General features: G+C 44.3%; 1 protein-coding gene and 1 pseudogene across 1 annotated transcript in view; one reads left to right on the top strand and one right to left on the bottom strand.

Moving 5' to 3' along the window:
- Positions 1-1,195: 1,195 nt before the first annotated feature.
- On the bottom strand, positions 1,196-1,803 carry LOC118711433 (annotated as a pseudogene).
- A 15,542-nt stretch (positions 1,804-17,345) lies between these two features.
- NPSR1 (neuropeptide S receptor 1) overlaps positions 17,346-18,831 on the top strand; it is a 62,131-nt gene continuing 60,645 nt past the window's right edge. Inside the window, exon 1 of the mRNA XM_036424427.2 lies at positions 17,346-17,708. Coding sequence (XP_036280320.1) covers positions 17,565-17,708 — 144 coding nt within the window. The 5' untranslated portion in view covers positions 17,346-17,564. The remainder of the gene's footprint in view (positions 17,709-18,831) is intronic.

The raw sequence follows: 18,831 nt of genomic DNA, 5'->3' as shown, positions 1-18,831 counted from the left end.
CACCCAGAAAACTAGACAGAAGGAAAAAAAGCACATTTAGCCTCATTACCCAAGAAAAAAACATAGTTAACATTTTAATGTTTTCATTTATGGCTTCTTCATGTATGCTCATAAAGTATCTCTTTGGATAGAAAATGGGTCAATTACCCTATTAAATTAAGCTATTCATTCAATGTAATTCTAAATTGCATTTTTGTTTTTTTACTAAAATGCAATTCTAATAAAAATTCTCATGGATTTATTTTAGAGCTAATTCACTCTAAGTTTAACCAAAAGTATAAATGGATTGGACTGCAAAAGAAAAAGTTTTGAAACTGCTAGAAAAGCAGCAGCCTGGTAATATATATTAAAATTAAAAATGTATACAATTTTTGACCTAACAATTCAACTTAAGGAAACTTTCTTTTAGAAGTATAATAACACTACACCCTGGTTGGTGGGGCTCAGTTGTTTGGGCATTATCCTGTGCACTGAAAGGTGGCCAGTTTGATTCCCAGTCAGGGCACATGACTGGATTACAGACTCAGTCCCTGGTAGGAGGCATGTGGATCAATGTTTCTCTCACATCGATGTTTCTCTCTCTCTCCTTCTCCCTTCTTCTCTCTCTCTTTAAAAATTAATAATAAATTTAAAAAACTACAAATATATATTGTTTTAAAATTTAAAGACTGACACTAGAACGCAGAGACACATATCAAAGGGTTCGTTGGTGTGGTTTGTTTGCTTGGTGTTGGCATTGCCAGTAAAGTGTGTTGAATTCATCACACTCCTCAATTCATGGGATCTTAAGTGACATCATCCACACATGGAAGGACCGTGTGTTCTGTTTGGTTTTCTTATTGTTTCCGTTAGCTCTTCAATCCTCATCCCTTCTCCTCTGTCCCCAGTAATGTTATGTAACACCATGTTATGATATTCCAAGCTTTTAGGAAGGGCGCCTAAAATGCCTCCAGGACCTTTTTACCACAAACAAATGCACAGTGCACACCTCACACTCTTCCTTATAGATCTCTGTGAAGCAATGACAGAGTGAAGGCTGGGGGATGCAGCTTGTTGGGGTTCAAGGGGAATTGTTATATATACACACATATATGAAGAAGACAGTCTGAAAAGGCAAGTATTAACTTTTTACATTTTTGTTTATTTATTTTTTACTATCCTAACTTGTTTATTAGGTAAGCATTTTACAAACATATTAGAGGTAATGGTGGAGCAGGAGAGAATTGCGCCTTTTTCAAGCTGCAGGGCGAGAACCGCCCATAGTGTGGTGAGACTCATGGCCCTTCCCAAGGCCACATGGCTCTTGGGCCTGCAGATGTCAACCCTAGCATCTCCCTGTGCTTGAGGACTGGTTTGGTGATCCACTGGTGCCAGGATTTCTTCGGATGGCCTTATGGAATGGATCAATGAGCAAACCCCTGAGGATTTGTCCGTGGAATTTTCACCAACCCAGGAGGAATGCAGGACCCTCAGAGCGCACAGTGGAGTCCAGCTCACTCCTCGGCAACAGTCTGAAGATGAGCAGACTTTGACTGGTTAACACTGTGATGGACAGGCTTGTCGTCGAAGGTCACACCTTTAGTAACACGGCATTTGTGGCCACCAAAATGCACATGAATCCAATATATGGCATAGCCTTGCGTGGCCTGGTATCCTAACCTGTGCACTATATTGGGCCAGGTGGGGCGGGGCCCTGTGGATTGCAGAGAGCTGGGTATTGCCTGCAGCGCACCCTGAGAAGAAGTGCATTACATCAGCCTGCTTCTTCCTCCATCGCTCCTGTTGATACTTGTAAGTGCCCATCTTGGTTTACCAAATGGTTATGGCCATACGGGGGGGGAGGGAGGGGGAATCCCATTATTAACTCCTTAAGTTCCATCTCAACAAGCTAAAAACAAACAAATAAGGACACAAAATCAGCAAATTAAACCCAATGAATGAGAAGAAATTTAAAAAGAGCAAAAATCAACAAAACACAAAAAATACAATATAGAAAATCAACATCTCCTGCAGTGGAGGGAGGAGGAAGAAAGAAGCCCCTCAGCAGGGAAGTTTTTCCCAGAAAAATACACCTTGGCCTCAAGGATACTCAGCAAGGCCTGGGGCAGACAGGACTGATCCGACCTGGAGAACAGAGCGGGGATGAGCCACTGGGCTGGCAGGTGTCCCCTGCTTGCTTGTTCACCTTTCATCTCTCAGGTTCAGTGATGGACACGGAATGAGACTGGTGCACTGAGAGAGTCACAGGGCGGGTCTTGCCAAAGTGAGCACCATTTCTTTTGAGGTGGTTTTGGTTGGGTTCAAGGCAGAGACCCCTCTGGATTTAGAAATGGCTCCAGGCCATACTGGTCTTTTCCCTTTGGCTATTTGAATCATCTAGGAACTCAACTCTTTATCCACAAAATAAAATGAAATGTTTCAGTTCCTGAGTTTTTGGAAATTTTTAGTCTGCTCAAACAATTCTATTCAGATACCTCTTTAGGAGAGGAAAGGAACACATTTCCCATGAAATTCTTAAAAATTATTCTCTAGTATCATTAATATAATACAAAAAATCCATTAAGAATTATGTTCCCTCTTTATACAAGAGGTTACTGTAGAAAAATACCATAATAAGAAAGTTGCAAAGGAAAGAGAGATGGAGGTTACCCTAATAATGTATTTTTGCAATAAAAGCTGAACCAATCACTGATTAAAGTGTAGAAGAAAATGAGTTGTTTTGAAAGATTACACAGACATTATCTCTCATAGAGGTCAACATCATAAAGTAAGACATGTTCAAAGTAAGTTGTCTGTACTCAGCCTGACAGTTGGTAGGTTTGTCTTAATTACCTTTGAGGATAGAGTTTTAAAGAAAACAATGCCTTTAATGGTTTGTTCTGATCTCATTTTTGTTCTGGTCAGTATTTCTGTTAGTGACTAGGATATGGATAGAAATAATTTGCTGATCTAATAACCCTGACCAGAGATGATGAGGTGAGGGGTGGGCGAGAGGTCAAAGGTGGCTGCCCCAGTACGAGAAGCAGAGATTGTTAATGGTTCAGAGGGTGGAGCCAAGGTCCCATATGGACCACCCTGTCAGCCAATAGCCATCTTCTATCAGGGGATGTGCTTATTTAGTTACAAAGTCAGGGGCAATCCACAATTCTTGGGTGTCATCTGGGACAAGGGAAGCTAGAGCCCCAGAGTATGCTGAGCTGCAATGGCTCAGGGTACAGTTCTGGATTATACTCATGAAATCCTTGATGCAAGTGCACTGGCCCCAGTTCAGAAAAGGACAACTGAGATGGGTGAAGCATCAATGTACTGTCACCAGAGAGCTAGTGAGGAAACAAACGGCAGAGGAGATGTATGGAAGACATAATGTGTGTCCTCAAATGCTTGAAGGGGTTGACACAGTGACAGGACTAGACTGACTGCTGGGCTGAGGGCTGCTGGCTGCCCGTTGGTGCAAGGTAGAGCTCTGATCACAGATAGAGGCTGCCTATGTAGGAAGATGAGCCCACTGCTGAGGGTTCAAACAGAGGAGCATCCATTAGGGAGGACTGCAGGGCCTTCTTGGGTTAGGATTAGTGGTGGCTGGGGGAGGCCGAGGATTAGAAGACTGGCCCCAGCGACCTCCACAGTGACCTCCACACCACAATTCTAGGAGCTCCCAGCAAAGCAGGCCTCCTCTGGTGTCCTCCTCCTTCCTCTCACCGTTTGCACGACAGTTCCTTTCTCTGTGTGCTGCCTTCTTCAGCGAGTCCACACAAACAGCTTTCCTTTTGTGTGTGAGGTCCTTGACAGTGCTCCCCACATCCTGCCCCGTGCTAGACTGCACCATGACGTGTCTGCTTCCCATGAGACCATGAACTGTGATAAAGTAGGACAGGCCTGACTTCCTGTCAATCACATGCCCTTTGCCTTGCTGCGAGTATGTGCTTCATTGTAAACATTCTGTAAGCAACTCGGAAAAGAGATGAGCCTGATTTTAAAGAGGGGGTGAGAGACTTCAAATACGCAGATAACAAGTCAAGGCTGAAACACTTGATTATGGAACTCATTCAGGTTGTACTTACAGAAAAATAACTTCATCACAATGGGAACATATCTTTTGCATGTTGTCAGCCATACAATGGCCCAGGGATAGAAAGAAGAAGGATTCAGAAATTTTAGAAACACAGAGTGGGTATCATTAAAGCATTTTTGGAACCCCAGCACTCTAATTATACCAAATCTCACATGGAGGACAAACAAGCCCAAAACCAACAATTGATCTTTCCAGAATCAGTAAATGGGACATCCTATCAACCCGTTTTCTGGATGTGAAAGTTGGTCTCTGGATTCTCCTTTGTTATACCTAAGGTCCAGAGTTAACTTGCAAGTTTGTGTCGTCATTCTGCAGGGGTAAGTTATGAGCTAGGTCTTTTAAACTCCTCAGCACTGGGGGTGCAATCAACTCCCCCCTCCCATGACTACAATGGATGAGAGCAAAGAAAAAGGACAAATATTAAGTCAGAACAGATGTATTTGAGATCAATAATATATTTGAGATGGTTAGAAGTCAAGTTTTATCAGAATAGTTTCTTGTCGTGGCAAAATTAGGATATGCTTTGATGACGTTGTTTAGAATTTAACTTCTCAATAATTTGTGATAACATTTGTCCATGTATTTACAACTCATCAACATCACTTTAGTATATACATTTGTCCATGTATATACTATTCATCAACATCACTTTCTGCAGAGTAAGCGTTCAAAACAGGCAGATAAGAAGTCACTAACCCCTGGGAGATCACGGCCCCTGTAGGGTCTGGGGTTTAAAACAGCTGATGTCAGGAGAATTGCAATAAAGGGCTCTCTCCTGTGCAGGACCTGTGCCGGGATGCACAGGAGTTGCAGAGGCAGGCTCTGCAAGGGTGCTGGGCAATCCTGGGATGAGGGCCTTAGAACAGAGGTGCCAGGTCACAGACCAGGGTGCTGCACAAAAGAATCCAGGCTCCCAGGCTTGCTTGCTTCTTTCCTTCCTTCCTTCTTTGCTCCCTCTCTTTCTTCCTCCCTCCCTTCCTTTTTTCCTTCCTTCCTTCCTTTCTTCCTTCCTCTATCACTCTATCACTTCACAGAGGAGTGGATGGTCTAAGAACTTCCTGAGATTATTACAGATGAATTCAATCATCACTCACCACCACCCATGACTACCCATGATCATCCATCTCCCTGAGAAGAAGGGTGACAAGATCCAGCCACCATAAGACCAGGACCCAGAGAGCACCAAAGACGTCATTCGATGGGTTCTTCTAAGGCAGCTGTTCTCCACATTTCTGACTTGGGCACATGTATTGGCTGATGTTCACTTGCACAACTTAAACCCATGGGTGTAACTCACCCTTAACAAACATAATCACCCCCCAATTAATTGGCATGACTTCTTTTAGCATTTCAAATTATAAAAACAATGAAACCGGGCACTTATATCAAAAAATTGTCACTTGAAAGAAAATGACAATAAACATAGCTAGCCTCATTTTTTTTAAAATTTTCTATTAAAAAAAAAAAAAAGGATAGTGTTTGCTGCCTGTGGGCTCAGCTGAGATAGAGTAAATGGAAGACTTGCAATTCCAATTGTAATAGCTCTCAGACGCCCTCTCTCTCACTCAGAGTCCAAGTGCTAATGACAGACTGATCTCTCCTCTATGTTATTATCTCTAATTGCTGATGAAATTAAAGGATTTGCACACTTTAATTCTGGAGGAGCAGCAATCCCCTTTCATTCATCACAGCAGCCACAGAGTTGACAAGTGTGGGTAATATGGGGTTCTGGAAGCTTATAGACTCTTCTGAAAACTCCCTAAATGAAAGCTTTCTCTCAGGTGGAAACATTCTCGCATTCAGAGTACCTTCTCTTCACTCATGTCCCACTGTCCCTAAACATCCAAGAAAAGACAAGACCTTAATCCAGGAATAGGAATAGGAAAAGGCGGGGAACGCAGTTGGAGAAATACCAGTGGGAGAGAAAACTGAGGAGCCTCCTTCTATCTCTTTTTTGTTTTGCTTTCCTCCCTCCCTCTCTTTCTTTCTATCTCTTTCTCCCTCTCTCTCCTTTCACTCTGTCACCTCATAGAGGAGAGGAGTCTTAAGAATGGCCTGAGATTATTACAGATGAGTCCAATTAGCATGTGATAAAAGCACCATCTTGTTTCCTTCCCTATAAGTTTTGCTGGAAACTGAAGGACCAGGTTCTTCTTTACATACAATGCCCAGCCCAACACATAACCCAGAAAATGGGGGCCTTGCCCCTCCCTGGTCCCGTGGTTATTTTCCAAGTAGAGGCAGAACTATGTAGTGATTATCAATAGATATAATACAAAGGCTTTAGCACAGGGCTGACAAGGTTCACATCATGGCCACACTGTTCACCAGCTGTGTCCTCCAGCCTCGGTTTTCTCATCTGCTAAGTAGGGGTGATAATATCGATAGTACTGCCCTGGGTTTGGGAAAAGAGACACTGCTATACATAAAGTGATTAGCACAGTACTTGACCTGCAAGAGCCACTCACCTTAGGCCACTTGATACCTAACTATGAACAAAAGTGAGAAAAATGGTGGCAAGGTGAATACAGTAAAATTAATAATGAATAGTAAGTGGTTAAATCACAAAATGCTTAGAACACAGACCTCACACATATTAGCTGTCAGTTTGTACTATTCAGCTGGGGAGAGAACCACTTCTACCCTCCCTCCCCCAGTCCTATGGTTGGATTGGAAACCAAGGAAGGCAGCTTGCTTGGGCTGATTCTAGGTGGCTGTTTGGGTCTCTCCTGCCAACCCTCTCATGGGTCCTCCCACTGGCAATGGCAACCCACCGTAAGCCTTAGTAACTGTAAATTTCTCATCACACCTTTAAATACTCTGGACCAGTGGTCAGCAAACTCATTAGTCAACAGAGCCAAATATCAACAGTATAATGATTGAAATTTGTTTTGAGAACCAAGTTTTTAAAACTTAAACTTCTTTTAACGCCATTTCTTCAAAATAGACTCCCCCAGGCCATGGTATTTTGTGGAAGAGACACATTTAAGGGGCCAAAGAGCCACATGTGGCTCTTGAGCCGAAATTTGCCAACCACTGCTCTAGGACACTGCACTGAGACTCCTATAGGGCATGCCTCTTCTCATCCACTGGCCTGTTACCCAAGACCCAGCCATGAGTTACCTGCTCAGTAACTCTCCCAGGTAGAGCTGACATTCCCTCCTCTGGGTGGCACAGCTCTTGTTCATAACTATCCTAGGGCTTATCGTGCGGCATTTGACTACTTGGTTATCATGTGACATCTTACCTAAAAATGGTAAATCTTTTTTTTAAACAATTTATTGATTTTTTACAGAGAGGAAGGAAGAGAGATAGAGAGTTAGAAACATCGATAAGAGAGAAACATCGATAGCTGCCTCCTGCATACCCCCTACTGGGGATGTGCCCACAACCAAGGTACATGCCCTTGGCTGGAATCGAACCTGGGACCCTTGAGTTCACAGGCCGACACTCTATTCACTGAGCCAAACCGGTTAGGGCAAAACAGTAAATCTGTTCAGCAAGTCAGTTTATTATGTTCCCAGCTTCTCTCAAGCTCACACCACTGGCCTGAAGTCCTTCAGGACAAGGGTGGTGTTTTTTAAGTCTTTGAAGCCCTAGGATAGCCAAGTACATAGTAGGTGCTTAATAATCATTTATGGAGTAAGTTGAAAGGTGAATTTGCAAGCTGCTCTCTTTTTAACATAATAACTTATTACCACATAGAGTAAACCAATCATTCTTGGATCAGGTAAATAACAAAATGAATCAAAATTAAAGGGAAATTAAAGATAAGTAGTATAATTTAATCAGAACTAAGGTGGCATCTTGCAAGTAGAATGTTTCACCAACCTAATACATCGGCAATTGTTTTGAGATCCTAAGCCTTGCTCCTAAGGGAACTTATGGCAGTTCAAAATTCACTGTTATTAGAATTTGCATTCTGGGGTTTCACCCAATTTCTTTAATCAATCTGTAAAAGGGGGCTCAGACAGATTTTTTGCTGTTGTTTTCTTTTTCCAACTATCTCCAAGATTAATGAGAAATCAAGGTTGAGATCGTCCTGCTCCTCTAACTTACTGGCCCTGTGATCTTGAGCGAATTTTTCATTTCTCTAAGCCCAGTTATTCTCATCTGTCAACTGAAGATAATTATCATGACTCCTTCAAAGGCCGAGTAATGTTTAAATGAAACAATCCCATAGGAAGCGCTGAGCACAGTACTTCCAATGCTGAAGGCATGGAATAAGCATTATGATTGTCTTATTAGCAATATAATTTTTGTTACTAGAGGCTGTGCCACACTGCTACCCATGAGCCAGCACTGCCACCATCTTAGCCCAATAGCCTAACCCCAGGTTCCTGTCCACTGACTTCAAACAATGGAAACTAGGCCACCCTGCCTGTCCTGCCTCAACTTGTCAAGAGAGAGGCTGGCTGATAAGCATTCCAATCAACCTCCCTTCTGTCTCTGCTACAAAGACCCGAATTTTTCCTGTTATTTCTAAGAACTGAATTAGGCAACTCTCAATGAGGTTGCTTGCTCCTGGGGAAAGAGAGAAAGACCACAGAGAGGAAAGACAAAACTTTGCTCTAAGACAAAACTTTCAAAATATTATTTATCCCCCAAAAGTGAAAAGGTATAGTTGGGGAAAACCTGCTCTGTGGAAAATTGTTTTGAAAGTTAATTTGGGATTCATTCATTATTTCCCTTCCGTTATCTCTCTGATGTCCTTAGAACTCTGATGTCCATTTCCATTTCATTAAAAAGGAGCTAAATGAGCACATTCTATGCAAATCATAGCACATGCAAACTCTTTAAGATAAATTTAGAAAGCAATTTATGTATTAGTGGCAGGGAAAGCAAGGTAAATATTTATAAGAAAAATAAATGCATAAGTTAGAAGAAAATAGCCCAGAAACTCCTATGTTCATCTACGAGGGTGGAGGTGATAAAAATAACAGAAACAGAGTCTTAGAGTTGAGAAAACATCAATAGAATGTCTTCAGTGGAGACCACCTGTATACAAAGTCTACTGGGCACCCCACCTTCCCATTGATTATCAAAGGCAATCTTCCCAGTAAAGGGGAAACACTGTTATCCCAAGATTACAGGTGAGGAGGGGTTGCTGCCTGACTGGTACTGGGGTGACTCCTCTAAACATGAAATTAATTGGTTGAAGAATTTCTTCATCTTCTTCCTATTCAGAGTACAACCCATATCCTAAATATGCTTCACATATTAAACTGTACTAACACAATTAGACTACTTGTCTTCTCGCAACTGGACAGTCATTGACATCCTGTTTTTCCTCCTAACTCTAAGATCTTTGTAAAAATATGTCTTGCTTCCAATTGGATAAAGGAAATGGTTGTTATTTGTCACTCCCTCTGTTGGGTAGAAATAAAAATGGAGGGACTGACAGTGATCAGAGCATGGGCTCAAAGACTCGGAAAGACAGTGGGGGGATTATTGCAAACATCTAAGCAGACAGAAAGAAGCTAAAGGAAACACCAAGTTAGCTCCATTTAGAAGTCGCCCTTCTTTCCTCAGCTCTGTGTGAGTCACTTCACAGACATCGACCAGCCAGCCATGGATTTCCCTGTGAAGCACACCTTAGTCCCAAAGCCAGGATGCTGATGATGTTCATAATAAGGCACTTTGTGAAGCTGTTATCGCAATTGCTGTTCTAACAGAATTTACATGTCTGTGGCCTGGTCATCTTCCAGGCTGTGCATTTAAAGCTTGATGAGGCATTGTTTCCATCTCAAAAAGTCATGGAGACAAAGAAAATACAACTACAATTGTTCCTATCATTTAAAAGATGTAAATTATTTCCCTGTTGAAGTTTTCTTGGCACACAAACTTCTCAGAAGCAAAGTGGATAGTCTATCTCCAAAATGTAATTACGTTCTCTTTTTCTTTTCAGTTCTAGACCTGATTAGAGAATTCATCTGCCATTTGGCTCAGTTGTGAGAATCAAAAACAAACAAACAAACAAACAAACAAACAAACAAAAAACCACCAGAATTAATAGTTGGGGAAAAAATATATTGCTATACATATCCTCTATTTGTGTGTTAGCACAATGGATATATGACCACGAATATTTCCATGTGTGTAAAAGCTCCACCCTGCTTCCTCCTAGCCCTCTCTGTTCCAGGAAGGGTCCTAAACACCAGACTACAAATACAAGATAAAGTGGACTCTATGTTCCAATAGGATTCTGAGAGCATAAGTTGCCCTTCCAATTCCTAAATGTCTTAAAATGCGTACTAAATACATATGTACCATTTGACTTACTCTCTTCTAAAAAATATTTTCATTGTAATGAAAAAATTGAGGCAATAAGGATCTAGAGAATGGTCACACATGGTTAACAATTAAATCAATAAAAAATGGGGAGGGGGCAGTCCCATTAGAATAAATAACTAAAAAGCAATGAGGAGATTAATGAATTCTTATCCAAGTAACATATGGTGTTTAACTACAACAGATATATGATTATGTTCTATGTTTAATAATTTGTAGTTCTTCAAAATGTTCTAAGTAGCTCAAATGTTTGACATGTGTTATTATTAAATCACATTCCATCTTTTGTTTCACAATTTTTTTTTAACTTGGAGATTTAACTGATGTGGATAATCAAATATGGGTAAATATCCTTTTAGGTCACTTGGTTTATTTCTTTCAAAAGTCTTGCCTGTCTTACTTTCCATAGAACTCCTTATATGTCCTGATCTGTATTATACATCAATTCCTCTACTTTTTAATTTTCTAAAGAAAGCTGTGGAGCTGAGAAATGAGGCTCCCCCATGACTCCCACTTTCTCCTAAAATTTTCCAATTTACTCCCCATTTATCAATGATGATGATGATGATGATGATGATGATGATGAACCTTCTATTTTAATGACTCAAATGTCATTCAATAGGAGAGGTCATATAACCAATTAAACAAAAACCAAGTGGAAAGTACTGGAGGGGGTTTCTAGGTAAGCTCCTTTAAAAAGATCTGAGTCCCTGTAGGAAATACAAGGTGAAACTTATAGGATTCCCATGATAATATGAAACATAAACAAACTTGTCTGAGTCTTTGAAAAAAAGCATATGGACAACAACTGATAGGTCAGGAAAATATAGTAAAATTGAAAGGGTGCCTGACACCTTAGACTATGAAAGCATTTGTGTGTGTGATTAGTTAATCATCTTATTGTATAAAGGGAATTTCATAGTTTCCTAAAAAAAAAAAAAAATTATATGAAAATTTAAAACATATTCCAAATACAGATCTTATCTTCAAAACATAATTCAATAAATAAATATGAATATTAAATTGCATTGGATTAAACACAAATAGCAACATTTGGTAACCACCCATGAGTACTTCTTTAGTCCAAGAAGAAATCAAAACACACATTACAATATATCAGAATCTAGATGACATTGCTAAAATATATATCCAGAGGAAAATCCATTGTCTTAACCATGAGCAAATGGAAGTACACATTAAGCATTTAATCCAAGAGGTCATAAAAAGGACAGCAAAATTAAAACAAGAAGAAAAAAAAATAGATAAGCAACAGCTGCAATAACAGTACCTCAAGAAAGTCTTTTGAGGAAATGACCAGATAAGTGCTCAGAGATGAATGTTCAATGCTTAGTGTTCGAAAAACCAGACAACTTAAATCTCAGTTACATGGGGATGATTGAATAAACCGTGGCACCATTACCTGAGTGTTATAGAGAGACACGAAAAATAACCATTCCATTTCTTGATGTAAAAACCTACAATATATGAACTTGCAAAATCGAGTGCATAATCTACCTCATTTGGGGACTGAGGAGTAAGTTAGCAGTTAATATACCTTCTTTCTTTGCATGTTCAGGTAGTTTCTTAGAGTAGGCAAGCTTTACTGTGGAAATTAGAACAATGCGATTCTAAAAGCACGGAGCGCTAAATCACATTTCTTCTCGTGTCCTCTCTAAAATGGAACACTGCATTTCATTTCTTTCGGGAGTGTAACTCGTATATCACTGAAACACGTGTAACCCCTTGTACCTAGTAGAGCAGGCAATTACCAGATGGAATACAGCACTTAGCTTTTCTCTGGGACCCCAAGGATTCCCCCTGCCTTCGAAGCCGTGTTCTTCCACAGGCTGTTATTCCACACTAATGGCTGAGAGCCTTCCCACCACATCAGAAAGCCGGGCAACAGTAAAGGGACCACGGAAAGCGAACGGGCGTGGAAGCCAATGATGGTTTCTAATTGTTTCTCTAATTGAGAAGTTCTCCTCTGCCAGGAGCTCTCTGCACCTTTAACACAGGGAATCTGCTCCCACCTTAAACTAATATTCTGGGAATTAAATGCTGAGCCTGCTGTCAAGCACTCCTCACCTCTCTCCCATATCCCTTTCACTTCCACCTGCGTAATTAAAGCTCCTCCAACAAACCCAGATCTACACGGATTCTCAGAGAGACGCAGGGCGGTCCAGGGGCAGCAGCTGGGATGTAGCTGACGCAGGCCCCACGTGAGACGCGATGACTAGCACCAGCCCAGGCTGCCAGCTCATTCCTTTGAGCAAGAACTCCTGGGTGGAGTGTCGATTAGCACCTGAGCATTCATCTCTGCGGGCAGTAGCCAAGCCTGGGACCGGAAAAGCAAACACCCCACAGGAGCTTGGCTTCCTGTGTCCTAAACCCACCCTCACTTGCCATTCTCCATGTGGTGGACTTTACTCAAAGGTATCAAAGCACCACACCTACTTTGGAACTTCAGAACTAGGATCTGTGCCTCCTCTGATCTGAGAACGTGAATTCTCTTGATTCCCTCAGAGATGAATCACACTCAGCCGCCGGAGCCACCTAAGGCTTCTGTGATTTACCCTAGAGCGACTGAACCTGGAGCACATATCTGTCTGCTCTCTCCAACCCAACCACGAACCCCCCCACACACACACCCCTACCCCCCACCCACCCACCCACCCCCCTCGGCACCTGACATCACCAGTTTTTCCATAGCAGTTGCTTAAGTAGATATTTAACCACCAATACCATTTTCCGTTCAGTACAACACAAACCTGTGAGCAGGGTGGAGGTGTCTACCAACCGCTCAGGACTCTGGGATGTTGGGAAGAATCATTGTAAGGGGGGTAGGCATTCTCACAGAAGGGGGAGGGGCATCCATGGGTCTGATCAGAGCCGCATGGGGAACCATGGGTCATTGCAGTGAGCTGTTCTCAACGCAAAGAAACGGTTCGCCACTCTGGGCTCCAGGACCACAGGGCTGGGGGTCCATGTTGTCAGAGGACACAACAAGAATAGGGGGAGCTCCCACCGTCAGGAACTGGCAGACTCAACAAAGAGCCCAGAACAATGGACTCACATAAGCCAGTCATCACTCTAAGGAGAAGGAAGGGAGGGCTATGACAGTAATGGGCAGGCTTTCCTCATGTCCCCTATACTCCTCCCCCCCCCCCCCCCCCCCCAGTTCAGAGCCTGTCGGACGGGGAGCTGGGCTGTGGTCACCCACACTCCATCTCTTACCTGGAAACCTCCCTCCAGGCTCTGGCGGACGGTGTCTAAGGAAGGCAGCATCCCGAAGGGTGATCCAATTGATTGTCTGGAAGTCTCCAAACCGGAGGTTAACTAGGGCTTCCTGATGCTGAGAGAGAGCAGCAAGCCTTCTGGCCCCAAAATAAAGAAATGGGAAAGTTCCCTCCCATCTGCTTGCTGAAACTACGCATGCCCAGTGACTCAAACTGCGCCCTGAGGAAGGAGAACCTGGGAGGATATGGGGCTCTCTGAGGGTCTGGGGGGCGGGGGGGCGGGGAGTTGGGGCCAGGCAGTGTAGACAGTGGCCTCAGAAGGCAGGCAGCAGACATAGCAGCCTGGGAGTAGCAACCTAGAGATTGCTATTCTTCAGGACGGGGGTTCTCGTCCCCAGATATTCATGAGAATCACCTGGGGAGCTTCAAAAACTCCCAGTGGCCAGGCTGCCTCCCCTAGTCCAAACCTTGGGGGCTGAGGCCTCAGCCCCAGTATTCTTTAGAAGCACAGATGGTTATTCTAGGGCGCAGGCAGGACTGAGAACGCCGGACCTGGCAAGCAGGGAGCCTGTCCTACACAGGACTCTGAGACACCCCAGTTTCTAGAGGGAAAGGAGATCAGAGACCTTGAAGTGAACGACTTAAGCAAGTCTGAAATCAGAGCAGACAAACAAAACCTAAACAAATAATAGAAAAATGTAAATCCACTCCAGTCACTACTCACCTATAAAATGAATGAAATTGAACACCACACATTGTTTTGTGTCTTATCATTCAAAATGTATGACTGTAAGATTTCTACAGACCGTTTATCGGAATCGTGTATATTTTGCATCATTTGAACATGCCACACGCTCTTTACCTGCTCCACTGTGAATGAGCACTTCGGGAGTGTCCAGCTGGGGGCATTTCCAAGCTGAAGCGCTCTGTTCATCTGGCAGCAAAGCCGCCGGGTCCTGGAATATGCATATGCTCAGCCTTAGATAATGCTGCCAAGACAGTTTCCAAAGCACCCATGCCAACGGACATCACTGCAGCCGTGCAGACAGGCCTCGTCCGCCACATCCTCACCAGCACACCGTGTCTCCCAGGGGTCTCGTGGCTTCACTCAATGTCCCGTGACACATCAACGCCCCTCTCATTTTTGTGGAATCTCTAGGGATGAATGCAGGTAAGGAGCTAGATGCTACATGCATTATTTGAGGCTCTCTAGAGAAACATAACCAATAGGATGGATGGATGAATGACAGATAGATAGATAGATAGATAGATAGATAGATAGTAGGTAGATAGATAGTAGGTAGATAGATAAATAGATATTACTAAAAATCGGTTCATGTGATTACAGAAGCTAAGTCCGAAGATTTGTAGTCAGCAAGCTAGAAAATTGATGTGTAGTTCCAGTCCGAAGGCTGTCAGGCTTGAGACCCAAGCCTGATGTCTTAATTCAGGTCCAAAGGCCTGAAGAGACCAATGCCCAGCTCCAAACAGTCAGGCAGGAAGAGTTCTCTCTTATTTGCGGGAAGATCTGACTTCCTTCTGTTCACACCATCAAATGATTGGATGAAGGCCATCTGCTCCCCTCAGTCTCCTGATTCACAAGTTAATCTCACCCAGAAACATCCTCAGGAGCACACGGAGAATAATATCTGAGCAAATATCCCGGCACCTTGCTGTCCAGTCAAGTTGATAAATAAAGTAACTGCCACGTTATGTTAGTTTGCCATCTTGTCTGCAACACTTTCTTTTAACTGCTGTATAGTATTCCACAGTGAATATGTATTTTAAAAAAATATATATATGCATGTGTGTATATATATATACATACATGTATATATGTATATAAATGTGTATATATATTAGAGATAGATAGATATACACACACATATATATAGTGATACTTTATATCAATGAAAAATATGGATTATTTTACTTAAAATTACATTTATGAGTTTAAGCTATCATGTTATATTTGCTGCAGAACATTCTTCTCACACTATTTCATTGTGTGAAATACATGGAATGTATTCATCCAGCTTCTGTTGATGGGTATGTGGGCAATTTCTAGCTGGGAGAGTCTTGTTGATCCTGTCACCATAAATATTTGGGTTGCTTCTGATTTGTTTCAGAATGATGTTGCAAAGGCAACTTTCTGGGCATCTCCTTGTACACAGACATATGTTTCTCTTGGATAGCCACAGGTCAAGAAGTACCCTTCTGGACCCTGAGTAGGAAGAAAACCACACATTCAGAAAGCTCTCTCTCCACCTATTCCCCATCCATGGCATCTATCATATCCTCTCTCTCCACCCTCATCACAATATGGCTTCACCAGAGTCTGTCCTCTCCCAGAAGTGACTCACAGATTTTGTTTACAAATTTGTGTTGAAGTAAAACATACCTACAAAAAAAGCACCCGCATTTTCAGCATGTAGTGCAATGCATCTTCATAAATTGTATGTAAGTAACCCAGGTAAAGAGCTGGGAATTACCATAATTGAGAAATGGAATGATGCATTCCTTACAGAACAGGCAATTTCATCTTTACCAATCCCGCCAAATTGCTCTGCAAAAGGACCGTGGAACTAACTCTCACACCGAAAGTGAAAAAGTGTACCCATTTCTTGTTGACCTTGGTGGGGTCACACCTTCGTTTTGCCACACGGATAGGTAAGAATTCTGCCTATTGTTTGAAGTTGCTTTTCCTCAGTTTGTAATATTATTGGGCATCTTTTTTGACGTTCGTTTGCCAGCAGGACTATTGTTTGCTCATTTGCTCTCTGCTGATTTGACCCTTTCTCTAAGAGCCTACAGCTCACACGTTTTTCTGCACAACTTCCTCCTCTTTGCTGCCCCTTCATTGTAGACTTAACATCTCATCTCATCCACCATATGCGTCCTGGGCTCCTGCCTTCCGCTAAAGTTCCCCAGGAGCCCTTATGAGGGCTTCAGTCTCTTATGATCATCACGCCTGCTGCCTCTGACCAGGTGGCATTAGCCCCTGGTTGTGGGTACCAGCCCCTGCATGCTTTCTGTGTAAGTGGCCAGGATTATGCTCGGTTGCTATTATATGTCCTATTGTTCCCCAGCTGGCCTGTCACCCTTACTCGGGGTAACTTCATGCCAGTATTTGGTGCATCTCAGTGTGTGTTTCAGTGAAAGCACCCTGTCTAGGAATTTGGGAAGACGTGGGCTTCATCTCATTCCCGTCCCCAGCTGTGGGCCCTGGACAAGTCACTCCACCTCTGAGACTTTCCTGGTGAAAATGACAGTGTACATGCCTGCCTCACACAGTGGTTGCATGTCAATGACAGGACGCTGAGGCCTGAGGCGTTGAGAGGACTCCCCAGGCACCAATCCCAGTCATCACAGGACGTGGCTCATTGGCAAACACAGACCCAGGCTTTCCAGAGAGCTGCCCGGTGCAAGCCTGGGAGTGGGGGAGGGTGGGTGCGACAGACAAAAGTGGGCTTGTTTACTGAAATGACGGGCAGGCTACAGGGGATTGTAAGTCAGAAGGCAACCTCAGCTGAAGCAAATGCATAATTACTATTATGTTTCAGAAAGTGCCAACATGACCTGAATTAATCAACCCGTGATCAGCCTAATCTCCTCTGTGGCTCAAATTGTAGCAAAAGGGTGGGTGGGAGGGGGCCCTTCTGGAAGGAAAGCACACCTGGGCAGGGAGGCCTGTCTGGGAGCCTCCAGGGGCGAGGCTGGGCCGGGGTGGGCTGTGGGAGCTGAGGCTTGCAGCTCCCGGATCGTGACAGCTGAGGAGAGAGCGGCACGTGGATGTGCCCTGCCTGCCGTCAGCGGCTCTTCAATGAAGTGGGCTCCGAGGGCTCAGCGCCTCTGCTCAGCGCAGCTCCCGCCAGAGCCAGGAGCCCGGAGGTGCGGCTGCTGCCGGCTCTCAGCTCTCAGGAGAACCTGGACTCTCTCTCCCTTGCCTCTGGGCCCCCCGAGCCATGCCAGCCAACCTCACCGAGGGCAGCGCCAACTCCAACGGGACCACGCGGACCCCGGATTCTCACTCGGCCGGCTGCTTCCCCACAACTCCCACGGGAGAGATGGCAGAAGAGGAGTGGGGCTCCTTCTACTCCTCCTTCAAGGTGAGTGTCTGCCGCACCCCCACGACGGCGGTGGAGCGCGGGGCGAGCGGGATCTAAGAGACCCCGAGCACCTGGCCAGTGTGTGCGGGGGCAGCTTCGTCTCTTTGCTTAGTCTGGAGAACGAGAGAAACCAAACTGGTGAGCTCACGCAACAGTTTCTATAGACCCTGCGAGGGTCTGGATTGTCGTTTTTTATGAATAGGGCTCTTTTTTTTCCCCCTGCTGCTGCTGGAAATGTGTGCATTTGAGTGGACAACTTAAAAAAAAATTCTCTCCCTTTTCCTCGCATGAAAGTACGTTTAATGAATCCTTTGGTTGTGCTTGTAGTTGTGTCTTGTAAGGGTCGGTGCTGTGAATGTGCAGGAGGGAGGGAAGGCTCACCCTGCACTTTGCACTGAGCTTCAGTAGAACAGATGCCGGGACAGCAGTGGGTGCTGATATTAGCAACAGGTGTCCTCAGAACGAGCACGGGAATCCGAGATTGGTGAGTTTCCTCTGGAAAGTCCTCAAGGGCCACGGGGAGGACACGACTCTCATCAGGTTCACCCTGCTTCCTGCAGGACAACACGCTGTGGTCCGGCCCCCGGGCGCCTGGCAAACCACCGCCTCCTGCTTGCTGGGCAGGATGCCAGGCTGTCGGGTTATGGCACACACTGTCTGTTGGCGTGTTTAGTAACGACACTAATTCCTGGGTCTCAGACTGGTCCTTTGACCCCCAAAGGAAAACACTCCAAGGAAAGTTTAGTGGAAAACCTTGTTGGTGTTCTGGAAGCGATTTGGTTTTTACCCAACCAGGTAGCATTCCTGGAACACCCACCTGTCCCCTGGGAGCTTTGCTTCTGCGCTGGCCTCAGAATACGGCCATCAGCAGAGCTGTCCCTGGGGCCAGCCCGCTCCTGGGGACCACGCTGAGTGCCCTAGGCAGACTGCCCGGCCCAGGCCGGCAATCACCTGGGGGAGCAGCGCCTGCACAGCCCGCTGCGGCTCCACAGCAGAAACCAGTGCACCTGAAGCGGGGTGTCGCCCATGACAGAGGACTGAGCAGGCCCCACCTCCATGAAATGTGCGCTGACCCCAAGCTGCTGCTCAGAGAGGCAGGCGCTGAGCCAGGGAGCCGGGGCTG

The sequence above is a fragment of the Pipistrellus kuhlii genome, unplaced genomic scaffold (genome assembly GCF_014108245.1).
Source record: "Pipistrellus kuhlii isolate mPipKuh1 unplaced genomic scaffold, mPipKuh1.p scaffold_m20_p_10, whole genome shotgun sequence".
Lineage (NCBI taxonomy): Eukaryota > Metazoa > Chordata > Mammalia > Chiroptera > Vespertilionidae > Pipistrellus > Pipistrellus kuhlii.
Note: the sequence above shows the minus strand (reverse complement) of the source record. Positions and strands in the feature narration are given on the sequence as shown.